Source organism: Haliotis cracherodii, unplaced genomic scaffold (assembly GCF_022045235.1).
Source record: "Haliotis cracherodii isolate W230 unplaced genomic scaffold, xgHalCrac1.p SCAF_9, whole genome shotgun sequence".
NCBI lineage: Eukaryota > Metazoa > Mollusca > Gastropoda > Lepetellida > Haliotidae > Haliotis > Haliotis cracherodii.
Genome location: NW_027266343.1, coordinates 33,470,374 through 33,489,124, shown reverse-complemented (window position 1 = coordinate 33,489,124; position 18,751 = coordinate 33,470,374). Strand labels below are relative to the sequence as shown.

At 38.2% G+C, this 18,751-nt stretch overlaps 1 protein-coding gene across 5 annotated transcripts in view; it reads left to right on the top strand.

The window, feature by feature from the left end:
- The first annotated feature begins 2,026 nt into the window (after window positions 1–2,026).
- Window positions 2,027–18,751, top strand: part of LOC139452188 (protein FAM193A-like) — a 33,842-nt gene continuing 17,117 nt past the window's right edge. For 3 of the 5 annotated variants that reach the window (XM_071233553.1, XM_071233555.1, XM_071233552.1), the window contains exons 1-7: window positions 2,027–2,327; window positions 12,534–12,684; window positions 13,103–13,152; window positions 14,019–14,099; window positions 15,671–15,807; window positions 16,958–17,104; window positions 18,003–18,213. In XM_071233553.1, coding sequence (XP_071089654.1) covers window positions 2,187–2,327; window positions 12,534–12,684; window positions 13,103–13,152; window positions 14,019–14,099; window positions 15,671–15,807; window positions 16,958–17,104; window positions 18,003–18,213 — 918 coding nt within the window. In that variant the 5' untranslated portion in view covers window positions 2,027–2,186. The remainder of the gene's footprint in view (window positions 2,328–12,533; window positions 12,685–13,102; window positions 13,153–14,018; window positions 14,100–15,670; window positions 15,808–16,957; window positions 17,105–18,002; window positions 18,214–18,751) is intronic. The other 2 variants (XM_071233557.1, XM_071233556.1) reach the window with 1 other exon arrangement.

Below are 18,751 nucleotides of genomic sequence, written 5' to 3'. Positions count from 1 at the left end.
TTTAGTGTGGGTGGCTTCTGTGCTTCCTGTCGTCTAAGACGCAAATTCGTTGTGCACCTTTGATTGTGATTTCGAATCTTGGTTAACTCCGACTTTGTTCCTAGGGTTGTCAACATCATACCCGCTCTTGGGTTTCACCGAAGGCGTAAACGTCAGAGATCTGCATCAAGCTGACGCGCCATGATATCACTGAAATATTATTTAAACCGTTAACCTAATTCACTCACTAACTTAAAAAAAAAAAGAATTACTTTAACCGAATTTAGCTTGTTTGGTCTGGCCTACACATTAATAGAAAGCCCTAGGGTACAAAACAATCAAAGCTTAGCGGATTTCTGACCTAAAAGTCGGTTCAGACCTAAATATTGGACCATGTGGCCACTTCTGATTTCTAGGGCTGCTGTTATAGTAGCTCTGATTTCCACACGTAGGCGGTAATTACACAAAAACATTAAATAATAACTGCCAATATAAAGATGGAAACTTCCTTGAAATCAACATTGTTCTTGATTTTTCCGTATCTTTTAAGTTTGAGTTTTATGCTCAATCCAAAGGAAACATGTAGTTAAATAATTTCACTCATTCAAAGTAATGATCACTTGACCTGAAATGAGATAAGTTTTTTATTTCCAATTCATCAATTTTGAAAATGGAAAACAGTGTATCCTAGTTACTGGTGTTTTCGGAAACAACCCCAGGAATTTGTATTTGCAAAGACCCGTGCGAATTCCGGGTAAGAATACAGGTCTCCAGTAACCCATGCTTGTCGTAGGAGGCGTCTAAATACATGGTTGTGTGCCTGTTACCCTATCCGAATTGCGTGTCTGGTCCAGACTCTATTATTTACAGACCGCCGTGGAGCTGAAATAGAATGTGGTGTTGAACAATAGATAATTAATCCATCTTCCCGGGGCAAGGGAGTTAAATAACTGTTAAATACCAGTTTCCATCCGGCCTCGATCGAAGCGCTACAAGTGGCTATTACGAGTTGTGTCCATTCTATGTCCCTCCTATTGACCAATCCGATTCCATCTCTCATATCACTTGCATTTGCTTTAAACAAAATTGCGACGCCCAGTCAAGATGATCTGATCGATAATAAACATCTGGATTGTGATAAAACAGGTTTCACTTCGCAAAGTGCATCAGATTACGTGAGCACCTTGATGAGACACGTGAAAAGATTTCGAAAATGTCTCCCGACGCAGTGTTGGTGGTACACATGCTTTGCAAATCCTGCAATCGACCAAAATCTGCAGTCCAGTTTATGAACCGGATGTCGATTTCGTTAGGCGATTTTGATTGAACCATGCATAGACGCGTTAGAACTCCATAATTCGACCCTAGTTCGGCAAGTGTGAAGACTGGACTTTAACAGTCAGTTATCTCCCTTGCCTCGGGAAGATGTAAACAATCAATCATATTTACAAACGATTGGGGGATTCATATTTATTTGCCTATCAACGGAATATGATATACAGAGTAAGTATTTTCTTATGTGCCTAAAGTTCACGACCAAGTCAAATGACTGTGAATATATGTGATATTTAAACTGCCGGACAAAATAAAGTAAAAACTTGAAAATTGATTTGACTAAACAATTACATACTTTATCAAAAGGCTATGAGACTGAAAACAGTCTCCGAAGCGCTGCAAACTTAAGGTAAAAAAACACAAGTGATACCCTTATCAAATACATCACCATCGAATAACCATTTCTTGTTTGTTTCAAACATAGCTGTGTAGTTCCTTTTGCCTGGCAGCTTATTTGAAACTAGAGTAATGAAGTCATGTTCAATATTGAAAAAAAACCCAGACCAATAAGAACATCGTTGACAGGATAATGATATTTTTTAATAAAGTAGATACACATCGCATATCAAAATTAAGAAAACGAGATAAAAATATGTTTCTTATAAGACTTGTACATGTCAGTTTCGAACGTGCGTTTTCTCATTGGTAGACTTGCGATACATAAACAAGTTTAAGCGATTACTTCCCCTTGACAAGTGCCTTACCAACAGGGCATTGTGGGTACAGAACAAGGCAAGTGTCCGCCATATTTATTAGGGATGGCAATTTCTGGATTGACAGCTAGTGTTTTAATCCGTAACTAGCGTTTATCCTCTGCACAACGCAGGAATTTCATACACGCTGGAAACTAACTATTCTCTCTACAAGTCAATATGAGTGCTGTGGATAACAAAAAGGCAAAACGAAGGAGAAGCAAGAATAATACTGTCACCAAGTCTAATGCAAGTTCCAACGTCTCAAATAACACCCCACAAGGTTCACATTTTTCATTGGGTGAAAATGGGGAAGCCGAGGTAATAATTTTGCTGTCTATTAGTTCCATCACAGTGTTATCTTGTACAAGATCGATTATTCTATTCGTGTCCATATTTGGAAGTCCCGATGTTTGACAAACAAGCAATCGTTGTGCCTCTATGCAAAGTACAAATGTACATTTCAGTGTTCGGAAACTCGTTCTGTTGCATAGGATTAGAGTTTTAGAAATGTGTATGGTACAGGTCGGTAGTAATCATTTACCTCAAAGAAATCATGACATCCGTGTTTCAGTGCACTTGCATCTGTGATATGCTCGTGCAACAAATGAACCATGGCATGCTCGTACTTGACGTCAATAAAAGGCAGGCAGACCGACCCATGCATCGTTTGATCAGCTTCTCAAAACTCTACCTCTATTATGATATTCACCACGAACAGTGGGACATAAATAGATCATGTTACTTACATTTTGCAGTGTATTAGGTAACAAACGAAGGGGCCTGACCTTAATTGACACTAGACACTCAAGACTTCTACCAGACAGAAGTGCTCACTGATCATACTTTTGTCAGACATCAAGTATACCGACAACACCAGTGTCTGAAAAGTTGCAGGCACTTCGAGTTTATTTACTACATTATGAAACTATTACTTCAGAGGCCAACTGAAGCCTGTTGTCATGTATTTTACACTAGTCATCATGTGGTCATAGTAAGTGCTTACACATATCATGTTTATCATGTATCAGAGCAAAAATACCATGAATAAACTTACCTTATGCTGCTTTTTTTTCACAAAAATATTTATATGCTAATATTACTACTTGACAAATATCACAATGCATTGCTGAAACGTCACATATATATATATTTGGAAGTCCCGATGTTCGACAAACAAGCAATCGTGTGTGGAATTCCTCTATGTGGAATCCATATTACACAATACTGATTCATGCAGTGTGGCAGTTGTGCAAGTTATGTTCTACATTTGTATTGGTTCACATATTAGACATATCCACAAGAAATAGAATCAGAGCAGACGTGCTTACTGTAGTCTGTGCCAAAACTTTTGAGTCTGCTTACCTAAACATATATTGTGACATTATGTTCATTGATATTCAGTATATTTAGTTTCAGTGTACAGCTGATTGTATTGTGATCTAAGATGAGTATTAACTTTACTGGACAAGTGGCTAAAGTTGCAGGTTGTAACTGAAGTTATTTACCAGCTGTGAAAGTTAATGGAGCAAAGCTCAAATTCTCAACAAACCTATCCAAGACACATGATAGACTGTTGCAATCATGCTGATCACCTGTAAATAATAAAACGTATAGAAGACATCCTGTTGCACCATGTTGCGCCACTGTGTGTCTTGACTTTCTTTACATGAAGGCTGCGTTCAAAGGTTAACACTTGCAATTTTTAAGCGGGATAATGTAAGTTGTCATCATGGTCTCTGGCCTTGCTGGTACTTCTCCTTGGTATATATGCCCAAATCAGGACAATACATAGGATAATAGGATATATCTGCAGGAGCCTACGTAAACAGACTGTTTCAATCAAGTGCATGCACTATACCAAACTCAAAATGGTTACGGTGCAAGGACAAAGGTAACATTCAGTGAACGGTCAAAGGCATCAGCTAACTAAAGGTATGAGTGTGAAGATCAACATGATCAGGCTGGCAAATAAATAATGTAAAAATGTAAAGAAGCCAATCTTTGGTTTGCAGAAGTTGGGACAGCAAGTTTGTCATATTGATAAGCATGTGAAACTGACAATCCGTCACCCACACTCAAATATTGTCTAAACACAGTTGAGCCACATTATGATTATCATGATGACTTATGAAGTTACCATCCATCAGATTCAGAACAACTACTTAATATTGAAACAGTGTTCTCTACATGACATTCTGCCCGTAGTACATACATTGTACTTCTTGGGGTTGTAGTACTCTGTTAGATTCCTGGGGCAACATCCCATGCTGGTTGAACATGTAACTTTTGACTAAAATCGAATGATCAGATACAAAGACTTGGTAGATTACGTCAATGTGTGTCATCACACCCCAGCAGCATGGACTTGGCTCACAATATTAACCCCTTGTTTGTTGAGGTCCAGATGCCGCAATGGTGTTGCTGAAATATTGCTTACTGCGGGGTTATACAACACTTATTAACTACTTGCACTTATTTTCCTGGTGTAAGTCAACAATTTCCCTCTGTTTTTCTTCTTATGGAAGGAGCATTGAACAACATTGGGGCAAGTTAGTTTTCTTCGGGCTGTGTTCACAATGTTTGCAGAAGGGTAGAAGGAAATCAAATTTATGAAGTTTTTGCACGCAAGTCTTAGTGTTTGCCTACTGAACATTCTGAAAAGTCAATTTACTCTTGCTCTGTACATAATGCAAAATATTTTAAAACATTTATGTGCCTAACATCATACATAAATAGACCCATGAAGACCCGGGTAGAACAGGTCTTCAGCAACCCATGCTTGCCCTAAAAGGCGACTATCCTTGTCGTAAGAGGCAGCTAATGGAATCGGGTGGTCAGTCTCGCTGACTTGGTTGATGCATGTCTTTGTATCCCAAATGTCACTTATTGTCGTGTATTTGACATGTGTCATGGAATATACATGATAAAAGTTCTTTGACCATGTTGACATGATTGAGAAACAAATCATATAAGAACATGATAAAGGGAAAATAAACATGATAAAAGCATGTGTTTATTTCAAATGTCTATGGCATGACCAATGGTGATCTTTCAGTTTCACTATTTCAGGATATAGTGCTTGTTTTTACCATTAATGTCCATTAATGCCAGATTGGAAATCATGTGCCAACGAATGATGAAATATAAATGGCATATAATATTGATGCCTGGTCGTACCTTGTGTATCAAATAGCTGAAATATTGTGGTGCATTAGTGAATCATTCCAGCCTCAATGTACTCAATGTTACTGTTTATGGATGGGCATTGCTTAATCACATTAATTCTTGTAGATCACGTTGACACACATTTTCACCGTTAGTGTAATACTCCATATAGTATGTATAGTGGTGGACACACAGCTAAAACCAATACTGATCATTTAGAAAGTATTTTCATTGAACTTGCTGAAACAATCCGTAAAATTTGATAAATAAATACGTTGTGTAATATTTCACACCTGTGAATTGAGTACTTTGCTCTATTCTTCCTTTCACCATGTTCACAGTGTCAAAAACTTTCAAGTCTATTAGCCCGAAAATGGCTCTAAGCCTCATTTTCAGTTGAGTTTATTGTTATCATATTAACTATTATTATCATCTGAGCTTACCAGACTGAACATAATTTACTCAGGAACTGGGCTAGTCGCTAAAGTAGCAGACTGTTTTGATGCTGTTTTTCATAAATACAGTATGCATTATGAATTTCTTATCTTAAACTAGCCAGAGTGACCAAAGTGATACTTGACAGTAACGGTTTTGTTCCTAGATAATGATAGAATTTACTGTAGTTGTAGAGCCTTGCTGTCTTGAGTTTTGATGGTAATTGGTATTGATATGTATTGTCTTGGGGGAAAACATGTACATGAAACTGTGTCAACCAAAAAATCCAAGAGTTTGACCCCTGTCCTGAAGTGCATCATAAAATTAATGTGAGTAGCCCTGTCTGCATGGTCTGTCAATTATAAAAACTAATCAGCAAATGATACAACTGTAAACTTAGAATTCCATTATATAGTATGGGGTTGATCAGCTGGTGATAGCATTTCGATTGAATTATAACATTTTTTATCTTCACTAACTTAAACTGAACTGCTTGACATGTGATCTAACTTCCATGAAATAATAAACAGGAAATTCCAAATAATACATATTCAAATGAGATTGTTCTATGTGTCATTGTTTCCGCCCATGCGTAGTGAGCCTGACATGATAATATACCATGCTGTACTTCAACATGTCCAAATGAAAATGTTACTTTATTAATGCAACAAGGACCACTCCCATCATGCCCATTTTGGGTATAACTTCAAGCTTGCATAAATTTCAGGATTTACAGTATTGCAATTAACATAAATGATTTTAACCAACCATCAAATGATCAATATGTTGTTTTGTATCATTTTATTAGACATACTCAGACTGCATAGTTATCATGCCACATGTATCGGACCATGCATAGATGGTTTGTGGATCAGACATGGCTGAAATGGTGTTGACACATTTAGCCTGTTCACTCACTGTCTTGAAAGCTGTCAGGGTCATGCTGACCAGGTCAGGCTGATCCATTTGATGACTTCAACTGTAAACAGCCATCTCTACCCTTCTCCACTTTCTTCACATGGCAGTGATGGACACTAACAGTGGTCCACCAGTCCCATTGTATCTAGTATTGTAGTAAATCTTCTCTTGGACCAGTGGAATTAATAAGGGGGTCAAGTGCTATTTGGGTCATTGTTGGTTTTGGAAAATGGAATTCTTGTACGAACTGTGAAACACCATGAACACAATCAGCAACCCTGGGTGGCATTTGTTTTCTCACTATGTAAATAACATTATTACCACTTTTTGGTCAGAACTTCTTGAGATCTAGCTGGACCAGTAGATTTTTTACCTGCAGGTTTGTTTAACGCCACGCTCAGCAATATTCCAGCTGTGTGACGGCAGGCTGTAAATAAAATCAGAACCAGACAATCCAGTGACGTGCATCATGAGCATTGATCAACACAATTGGGATATGATGACATGCATCAACCAAGTCAGCGAGCCTGACCAACGAATCCCATTTGTCGTCTCTTGTGACAAGCATGGGTTGCTGGAGACTTAATCTAATCCAAGTCTTCACCTCTCAGAATTTCTTGATCAAGCTGGATGGTAGGGTCCTGTGTACTGCTGAGATTTTCATCAGTGTGAAACACTCCATGTCATAATTTTGTCACTTTTTTGGTGGCAATGGTTCTGCATGTTTGTCCTTGTTTGTGGACAAGTGAACAAATGCAAAGATCAATACAGATATAGTATATGCTGTCTACAAATGGCATTTGATCTTCTGAATGTTTGGTTGTGAAATGGTTACATAAAATAATCAATTATCAGTTGGTAAATCTATGTTTATCTACCTTGATGTTGCCCACCTTTGACCATGTTAACATGTTTAATAATTGTATATGATTGATTCAAATGATTTCTATATTTGCAGTTTATGATATTTTCATGATGAATATTTCAAATAAGTAGATGTTATGAACATTTTCAAGCGAGTGTTTTTGGATGGCACATATCCTGTATGTGGCATAAAGGTTTTATTTAACAAGTCTTGGCGAGCTAAATACACAGTATTTGTTCCTTATACAGGATATTTGGCATCCCAGAACACACAAGTATGATAACCTTTATCATATGGTGTCATTCTTTAAGTTCTATCATCAATTAAAAGTTTTATCTCTCGAACAGTACATAAACACTGAAGTTTTCCTGGAATATGCACGTGAATATATTACGTCACAAGCTCAGTGATTAGGCAGTCGGACAGTGACAACGGTCAATATTGTTCCAACCAAAACTTGCATTGGTCGCACTCAGCAATATTCCAGCTGTATGACAGCGGTCTGTAAATAATTGAGTCTGTATCATAAGCATCGATCCATGCAATTGGGATCGATGATATGCATCAACCAAGTCACCAAGCTTGACTATTATGACAAGAATAGTTGCCTTTTAGGGCAAGCATGGGTTGCTGAAGACCAAGTCTACCCCGGATCTTCACAGGCCTGCATTTTAGACGTTGGCTAGACTACCATATGGCCAAAAGACTATATTTTTCAACTTTGTCAGTGGACAGCTTTCACAGCATCCATCAGTCTGCCCGCCAGAGTAATTGCCCTTTATCAATGGGAACCAGGTTGCGAAATGCAGTCAGATATCCCACACACTGACAAATGAGTGGTAGAATTACGGACATATTCCAGCTAAATCCAAGCCTGAGAGGTCTACATGTACAGATATGGAAACTGATCCCGCTGGTGTCTTCGTTGCCTAAACCCATCAAAAGGCTCAGCTGTCGTACACTATTATTTTGATGATGATAACAGTTATACTTGTAATAAATTTGTCTAGGTCCCCTATTGTCAGTTCTGACTCAATCAAGGATAGACAAGAATACCACCATATTTACCCATTGTGTGATAGACTGGATTCTCTTCAGATTTTTTAACCTCTTGGTATTGTTTAAGCTAGACCAACTTTTTATAGCCCGAGACTACTGACTTGTGATGAAGATAAGTAAATTCAATGATAATTTTCCTCATTGACTAGTTTCAATTGAGGGCCATAATTCTGAATCACTTCTCAAGGCTTCAACTTCAAATTGGAACTGAATATTTTTGTCTCGTTCAAGCAGGATGCTCTTTGTATTAAGCATTGTTTAGGCAAGACCGACTTGTTATTTCTTAATGCCTACTCAGTGAATAATAGGATGCTTGTTTTATATCCTGTTTTGATATGGTAACTATTCATGTCATTTATTTCATTGTATTTGGGTACAAACACATTAATTGGATGGCGGCATGAGTGGTTTTAGGATTGGCATTATTGACGCCATGTAGAGTCAGATGTAAATTGGATTATTTGCTTTTAGGTATTTTAGGTGTATCATGTATTTGGATGATTTAATAGTAATTGTGTAAAATGTAAGATTTATTGAGAATATGTGTATTCCCCCTCAGGGATTTCTGGTGAGAAGCGGTCCCCAGTATGCTATTGGGTGATCAGTCTCTGTGATGGTGTTGATTACATGTCATTCTTCACTGATGGCATGTATCCTTGCATATGATTTTAGATACTTGTTTGTCTGATCCAGCCTTGAATATGCTACTCAACTTTTGATAGGGGTAATCACATGTAATGGTATTTAAATATACACTTGCCATATCAAGAAAACCAGTTCATGTATCATCGTGATCATGGAGACATAACAATATCTCTATCATAATGATCAAGAGTGGTTTAGATTAACTCTGTACATGTTTACTTTATGGATATGATCAGTGTTCGAAATTAAGTTGAGAGTTAAACTTGGTTCAAAACATTTGGCCCCTGTGGTCTACCCAGGGTAGAATTCGTTCCTAGCAACCCATGCTGGTTGTAAAGAGGTGACCAGATGGATTGGGTGGTCAGAGTCATTGTCTTGGTTGAAGTTCCTAGCAACCCATGCTGGTTGTAAAGAGGTGACCAAATGGATTGGGTGGTCAGACTCAGTGTCTTGGTTGAAGTTCCTAGCAACCCATGCTGGTTGTAAAGAGGCGACCAGATGGATTGGGTGGTCAGACTCGGTGTCTTGGTTGAAGGCGTGTCATTGTACCATGACAGTGTGGTTCATTCACAATATCAATCACTGGATTGTCTGGTCCAGATTTGATTATTTACAGGTGTTAAACATCAAACAAACATCTTAACAATTGATCAAACAGTGGAAGGAGACTAGGTTACAGGGCTAATGTTTAGGTCTTGGTAGTCAAACAGATTGCACATTTCCAGGAAGAGAAATATATACCATGGATGCCATATTGTTTTGAAGCAGCAACATGATAGCTGTGAACACGGTGAAGTTATTTCTACCACCAATATTTTACTGTAAACATGGTAAAGTAAATAATAGCCTTATGACATGTTTGATTATTCATGTGTACTAGGAGCACCAAGATATCTTATATGGGTGGTCTCAGACTAGCGTCATATCCTAAATACCAGCTGCTCTGCCTGATGAGGGCCTCACCCAGTGAACTGGTTAACGGAAGATATGTAGGTTACCAGCATATACTCTTGTGCATGCTCCAAGTGTTGCAACTGTTGGCAGCACTCGCTCGCCATGCTTGGTGATCAGACAGATATGCAGTCAGGGTAATCAGGTATTGTCATGTCTTCAGGCACTATCCTGAATTCTTGTAACATTATTGTTGGGCTAGTCAACGTCGTAGTTAAGGACACATATGATAGGGTAAAATATACTCCCACTTATTGATTGCACTGAAATGGAATAAGTTGAGATGAGGTGGAAATTGATAGGTTCCAACCTAGTTCTTAATATGTCTAAAGTTAATCTGTCATGGCAGATAAACTATAGACATTCAAAAGAATCTTGTGTTCTTTATCTTCTTTTGAGTGGTATATTTATTTGATTAAGAAATGTTTTTTGCAGTCTGTTATGGAATGCACAGTGTTGGTATTGATCGGAAAAAGTAAGTCTTAAAAAAGGTAGCCCTTCCTGCTTTCAAATATGTGAAGTAGTACCAGTTTAGTACACAAGTCTGTTTCAAAAAATTACTCATGATTACATTTACTTGTTCATGTATGACATCGAGTTAAATTTAACCTATCTGCAGCCTTTTCCCATTTGTGGTCTGTATTACCATATTAACAATAATGTAACTAGATATTGGGAGAAAAGAAATACCGGTAGTGCTATGTTTGCACTGGTCAAAGTAGACTCTAAGCTTGTAACTTGCTTCTTAAAGTGTTGGCTAGCCACACCGAAGATCCTTGTTCTATTCCCGACATGGGTACAATGTGTGAAGCCCATTTCAGGTGTCCCTCGCCATGATATTGCTGGGCTATTGCTAAAAGTGGTGTAAAACAACACTCACTCACAATAACTTGCTTCTGGAATATGTGCATATCATTTGTGTTTGGTAAGAACTTATATTGAAACTTATACACTGGTTGATCATCATGATCATGTTGATTGAATTGATGTGTATATCATGTATTTGTTTTGCATAAACCTTGCCTGAAGTATTCAATGGGATTACTGCACAGCACAGTGACACATCACCACATATATCGTGCTATATTGATGCAGCTGTCTCTATTTATAGAATCAATGCCTTTGATGACCTCATGACATGATTGCTAGTCTATTTTTAGGTATTACATGTGTCACAGTTCTTTTTCTCTTCTTTTGTTCATGTTGTTGTATTGATCAGTTGGGATATTTCAGTCTTTTTTCAGGATGTGTGGCAGATTTACATATTTGTGACTGTACTGCTATATTGAGGGATGTTATTATGGTGATAAAGTGGGACACTTATGATGGTTTATCATGTTCGTATACCGTAATCTTAAGGTTGTTAGCAATCTTTCAATTCATTGCTTATCAGTGCATGTGTACTATGTGCCTATTTCATCATTATCAGACCCTTGAAGATGCGGGGTAGAATAGGTCTTCAGCAACCCATACTTGCTGTAACAGGTGACTATGCTTGTCGTTTGAGGCGACTAACGGGATCGGGTGGTCAGGCTCACTGACTTGGTTGATGCATGTCGTTGATCCCAAATGCGTGTATCGATGCTCATGATGTCAATCACTGGATTGACTCGATTATCTACAGGCTGCTGTCATATAGCTGGAATAGTGCTGAGTGCAGCGTTAAACAACAACAAACAAACAAACAAACAAACAAACAAACAAACATCATCATCATCATCATCATCATCGTCGTGATGATAATCCATAAGTTGACAGTTAATTTTCAAGAGCCAAATGGCAACAGGACATTTTCCTGATTTTGTCATAGGATATTCGTCTCTTCAAAACACATCTTTGGAACATTTGGATGACAATCAGTCATTGTCATAGAAAATGAACCGATCTGAAAATCTCTGTGATGGTAACCCCATGGGGATTCTGGGTTAAAACAGGCCCCAAGCAACCTATACTTGTCATACACAGCAAGTTTAAATCATTGCTTAGTGACTTACAGTCTGCCATCATATGGTTGGATCATTGTAGCGTGAATTGTTAGACAACAAAAAAAACAAAAAAAACACACAAACACAAACTCTTGAATGTAAGCAATTCCCTGTACACTGAGTGCAACGTTTGGTTGTTGTCCCTAACTTTATCCTGATACAACTGAAATGATAGGAAAATATGCTTTAGACCTGAATAATTCAGTCTAGAAATATACCTGCTCCAACTGTTCAAAATATTCTTATCCTGCATTTTTAGCCTTTGTTAACTGGGAATAATGACTCTGAAAATAGAGCAGTAGCTGTACTTTTCTCCATTTACATCCTAGAAACGCCTTGATCAGTTTTGATGACATGGCATGATATTTTTTTATCTCTGACTTACATGACATGCATATTAATGAAAGTGTTTTGAATTGGATTTGAATTTGGATTTCAGGAAACAGCAACATTTTACTGAGTCATATGTGTTACTAACTATACATGTAATTGTCTTTACAGAAGTTAGAGAAGTTGATGGATGCAAGTGACGACTCTGATATGCCTCTGCCAACATTTCCACGGGGTCCAAACCCATACCTAGACCGAGAACGGTGCCTGTTATGTGGCTGTGAGCGACAGGACCCTCCACAAGCAGAGAAGATACTAGCTGGTCAGTGACTAGCTAAACATAGTAGCTATCCATGGTATCTTCTGCAGTCATATAGGTGGAATATTGAGTGTGGCGTTAAACAACAAACAAACGTTCTTACGATATGCTTCACATTTGTAACTATAACTTGTGAGTTGTCTCCAGGAAGTGAATTGCAGAGTTAGCATGTTGAAGTGATTGATTCCAAAATTAAATAGAAAATATTTGTTAGAGAATACAATGAAGAAGTATGGTTTTGTATTATGTATATAGCTTTATCATATGCATATTTTGTGATATTCACATAAACCAAAGGAAGGGAAATCGCACCTGGCAGTATTGAGTTGTCTCCCTTGGGTCTGTGGACACGGCAATTGTATTATGCATGTATTGATTAGGGAATTGATCAAAATTCAACAATATTTGGATTTTGTTGCAGAGATGGATGGTGATGCACAGAAAAATACAGATGTTCACGAGCTCACACAGGTAGGGCATTGTTCATCTTCTGTTGTGAAATATGTACAATGAATACACTGTTCAAAATAGCTGTTTGCCCGCTAGCCAAATGCCAGTGTCTTTAGAATTGGGCTAATGACATTTCAGTAAAGCCGGCCAATACATATTTATTCTTCTGCATCATCAAGTCAGTTAAGATGTCACTTAATGTCAAGTTGTACTTTTTCATTTCATAATTTATCGGAAACCCATACGAAGTAGCTAACTGGATTTTTGCTGTGCACTGTTTATGACTGACATACATCATTTACATGCATGCGTTATTAGCAATGTGTGTGAAAGTCTAAGAACCACCACAAACATCAGGCAATTTATAGTTGCAAGCAGCCAAGGAGCTTTGTTGTTTAGCGTAATTGTCTCAAAACACACAAAATGTGTAGGCTGTAGCAACAAGTACGGCAAGTAACATATCATGAGGATTAGCTACATTTCTGTCAGCAAGCACTCCCGAACAGTGAGCCTTGGAAATAAATTCATACACTACATGAACATATCTTTTCTTGTCAGTATGATCAATGGTAGCGACTAACAGGATCAAGTGGTCAGGCTCCCCAACATGGTTCATGCATGTTATCATATCCCAGTTGGGTAGATCGATGCTCATGATGTCAATCACTGGATTGTCTGGTCTAGGCTGGATTATTTACAGACTGCCATCATATGGCTGAATATTGCTGAGTGCGGCCTTAAACAACAAACAAAACACTACCCCACATGCTTACTTCTTCACATGCTTTGATTACTTTGGTCACTTTCTGTCTTGAGAATTGAAATTCCTTTAACAGTGCTTGTGAAGGCTATTGTGTATAGTTGGCTTATACATGTACTTGTTTCAGCTTCCCCTTTGGGTGTGTCCGTCCTGTCGGCGAGCGGCAGACAGTGAGCTTGAGAAGAAATCTGGAGTAGACATCAATCTGGTAGGATAATACTTACGAGGAAATCTAACAATTCCAGATAAACAGATTAAATAACTCGAGATACACAGATGACAACTAGACTAACATCTAGTCTCTGAAATGAACATATCGTACATAAAAAAGTTGTTCAGTTATCTTAATAAAAATATAATAAAAAGGAGCCCAGTGACTCTCTTCATTTTCAGATTTCTGATACTGCAGTGATCTAGACTTGCCAAACATTATAGACTTGCATGGGCTGTTTTTTATATATATTTGTATCAGGGTCTGTAAGACAGACTAAGATGACAACTTGAGATACTTAATCTTATATGTCAGTGAATGTGTCACAATTGAGATAGTGAGATTAACTAGGCGTCCGTCCTACTCTGTTAAGATATAAACAAGATAAACTGGATGTATGTTAAACCAGAACCCTATGCAGATATCCGGGTTGGAATATGCTGGTCTTAAAAAACGACCAATTGATTAGGTGGTCATGCTTATTGGCATGGATGATCGTGTGTTTGTACCACAATAGTGTGGATTGCTGCTCATATTATTGATCACAGGATTGTCTTGTCCAGACTCGATTATTTACAGGCTGCGATCATATAGCTGGAGTATTGTTGAGTGTGGGTTATACAACACACAACTACAGTAAACTAAGGTTATAACAAACTCAAACGGACCATTAATTTTAGTGTGTAATAACCGTAGTTTGTTTTAAGCATATATACAGCATATATACAGCATATATGCAACACATGTCCGGGACTAAAAAATAAGTTAGTTATATCGGTAAGTTCATTATAAGCGTGTTGGTTATAAACATAGTTTACTGTATGTCCCAATTCACACTTTTAGTTTCGATCCCCTTGCCAAGCCATGCCAAAAGATGGTACTTGTTGACTGCCTGACACAGTCAATATAAGGTGTCTGAGTTGAGTATTTATGTTAAACTGCAGTATGGTATATCAGTGGGCTAAAGCCTCAACTGGCACAAATCAGCCAGATACAATCAGCCTCATGCACATATGCATGCATGTCGCTATGTATATATGTGTGCCATTTCACAAAACCTCTTCCTTTTAGTAGAGACCCGTGAAAATTCCAGGTTAGAAAGGGTCTTCAGCAACCCATTCTTGCCATAAAAGTTGATTATGCTGGTTGTAAAAGCTGAATAATGGGATTGGGTGGTCAGGCTCGGTGACTTGGTTGATGCGTGTCATCGATCCCAATTGCGTGGATCGATGCTCATGATATTAACCACTGGATTGTCTGGTCCAGACTCTATTATTTACAGACCGCCGTCATATAGCTGGAATATTGCTGAGTGCGGCGTTAAACAACAAACCAACCAACCAATCTTGCTTTTAGTTCCATTCTGAAAATCCTCTGGCAGGCACACGCTAGATCTAAGTTGTGAATACTGTTGTGGACCATTAAGGCTTTTCACAGATGGAATTGCTTTGATTAAACACTTCATAGACTAACATCAGATGCGATACTAACAATAGCAGCATATGATACACATCTTGCAAATCATGACGATGTAGTTGCAGCTACTCATGGAAGTGTTGTTGTTACAGGAGCAGGAGCTACACCTAGACACATCCAGCCTCCCCTTCCTCCCTGAGGTCAGTCTCGGGGGAGCCTCTGAACCTACAACACCCAACGGCACACTCTGCACGTGTGAGGCCTGCACAGAAAGGAGGTATCATGACTGGTTAAGTTCATTCTTTTTCTCCTCTCAAGCTTGCATGGTTTGCTGGCATTGTACATCAGCATGCTTGGGGGCTGTAGCTTTGAGGAAATAGTATCCTGTAGGTATGTGTACATCTGTATAGCCGTGTGCAAATTTGTAATGATGTGCATATTTGTAATGTGCAAAATAACACCCAAAAGCATGCATTATTACCCCGACCCGCATGCCATCAATTATATTCTCAGCTTCTTAGGGAGTACACAATCTAAGCAGCTTGTGAGGTGCTAGAAGGTTAACAGTCACATGACCATCTTATCCTACTGGGTACCAATTCAAACAATGTCACTTGGGTAAGAAGACACCACATGTGTTACATGTGCTTCAATGTGGGGCAGGAGTCAAGCTGCCAAACTACTCCATGTCCAACATTGCTTTACTTCATCTGATTTGTGACCTGTGCGCTGTACACAGGACCATGTGCCACCACGCCTTTGTACAATATGAATGCTGACATTGAATGAGAAGCTGCATGAAAACACATAAAGCATTGTTGTGGACTGAAAAATCAACAAATTGTTGCAACAGAAAAGACTTTGGATGTTTGTTTACTGAAGCAGTACAAGAACTCTTCCAAACATTTATCGAACTAATACCTGTGTGGATTTGTCTGTGTCTTTTTAGACCTATGGCTTTCATATCCTGGAACATCATATTTCCACACAAATCTTAATATTTGGAATAAAATGTGTAAGAACCACTTAAAACAGAGATCTGATGGTCACAATGGCGTGAAACCGACCCTCACCTGTCTCCTGTCTGAATGTTGTGTGGTTGTAACCTGACATCCAAAGCATGTTTGTCAAGGCTGATGTAATATAGCTCTGATATTGCTGACTACAAAATGACTCCCATTTACTAAGGCTCATGCTCCATTTTTTTTTTTCATAATCTTCATGCTTTCAGATAGTTCTGAAATATAAGTAACATTCGACTTGAAACTATTTTATTGTTTGATATTACCTAGTACGGTGTTGGCATTATTTGTGTACTTATTTGCTAATGTTGATGTTGGATTGAATTTCAGAAATTTCCTTCATGTTGAAAGAAATTAAGAACTACTTCTATGCCTTGGTTTTTTGCACTTCTCCAGCAAGTAAACTTTGTGTTTTAGGCAAATTGAGGCCGAGCATGAACGAGAGACACAGGAGCTGCAGAAGTGTTGGACTGACCTCCGAACTATTGTCCGAACACTGTATGGTGCTGATGACCCAGCATTGTCAGAGGAGGATGGGGTTAAAATAAAGGATCTTGTGTGCAGGTATGGAGCACCAGTGATAAGCATTAGTAGCATAGCTTGGAACGGTTGGATAATCTGTAGGAGACAATGGCATACTTCAGATGGCTTCAATATTTAACCAAGTTTTGGTCCATTCTTCCTTGATACAGATCAATAAATGTTTAACCACTGAAACCTACTTGATTGACCTAATCCAGATGACAACCCATGACTGATTTACAAAAATATCTAAATTTTCAAGTAATCGTGACTCTTTCAATTTCATTCGGACTATTTTCATGGATACACAGACATTTCGGTTTTTGTTTTCGTTTAAGCCTTTGTTTCTCTGCAAGTTCAGGATTATTTTCTGTAAGCATGCTTTCTTCTGATATTAGGGTTATTCTTTGCATGAACAGGCAGAGTTACTTCCCTTCCCCTATCAAGCTGTGTAGGAGTCTTTCAGAAATTTCTTTAGTTGTTGATGGGATAATCTGTTGACAATTTAATTTGTAATAACTTGTATGTGTTCAAAATGCACTTTGTGCATGTTTACGTATATTCATATTGGATCTAATTGCTGAATATTGCAAGATTGCTGATGTGTTAAGCACTGATCACTCCCTCACTCATTCACTTACTCACTCAGAAGCTAAAATGAAGTGTGTTACACACAGTCTGATGAGTCTTTTTAGGACTCTCTAAGGACAGTGTTATTCAAATTAGTAGGCTATTATTCATGTTATCAGCAGTTTGTTGTTGAACGCCCCACTCGGCATTATTCCAACTATGTGACAGTGGTCTGTAAATAGTCGAGTCTTGACCGTACAGCCTTTATGGCTGCATGCTCCTGTATTTATGGTGCAACTGTATATGAATATTCTTCATTTATCGATGTGTATTTTACAAATCTTATTGTTTTGTTTGAACCATCTTCCAGACTTTGCAGTCGAGATCCACATCAATTGTTTCTTAGGCTGGAATCTCAAGTACGGGAATTTGTCATTGAAAAGAAAGTTCGTCTCCTCAAGCAGTTAAACTGTGGTTACAAGTCTCCTCCACAAGCGAAGGAGTTCATCTCACTGCTTCTTGATGAATACAACCAGCTGTGTCTGGCATCCAGACTGACAGCCGAATACCTCACTGACCTTGTGAGTACCTCAAGGAATGTCTTTGCATTTTGTTTTCCTTGAAGTGAAGACCAGACCAATTGTTTTTTGTTTATTTGTTATTTTCCTTGTATCAGTATGACAAGGAGATACAATTTAAGATTTAGAAAAATTGAATTGTAATAATTTAGTTATGGTTCTCTTCAGATAATAGTTTCAAGGAGAAAAAAAAAATTCAACATGATCAACAATCATAAGTCTGTTTCTTCTTGCTTTTGTTTCTGCATAATAGAAGGCAGACTCATCCATAAGAAACGAACTTGTGTACCTGAAATACCTCAACAAACCTGATTTGTTTGTGTTTTGTTAAACGCTGCACGCAACAATATTACAGCTATATGACAGCAGTTTATAAATAATTGAGTCAAGATAACCCAGTGATTAATATTATATGCAACGATCCACACTGTCTGGGTGCGATAACACACAATCAACTAAGTCACCAAGCCTGACCACCCGATCCAGTTAGTCGCCTCTATCGGTCAGCGTAGGTTGCTGGGACCTATTCTAACCCGGAATC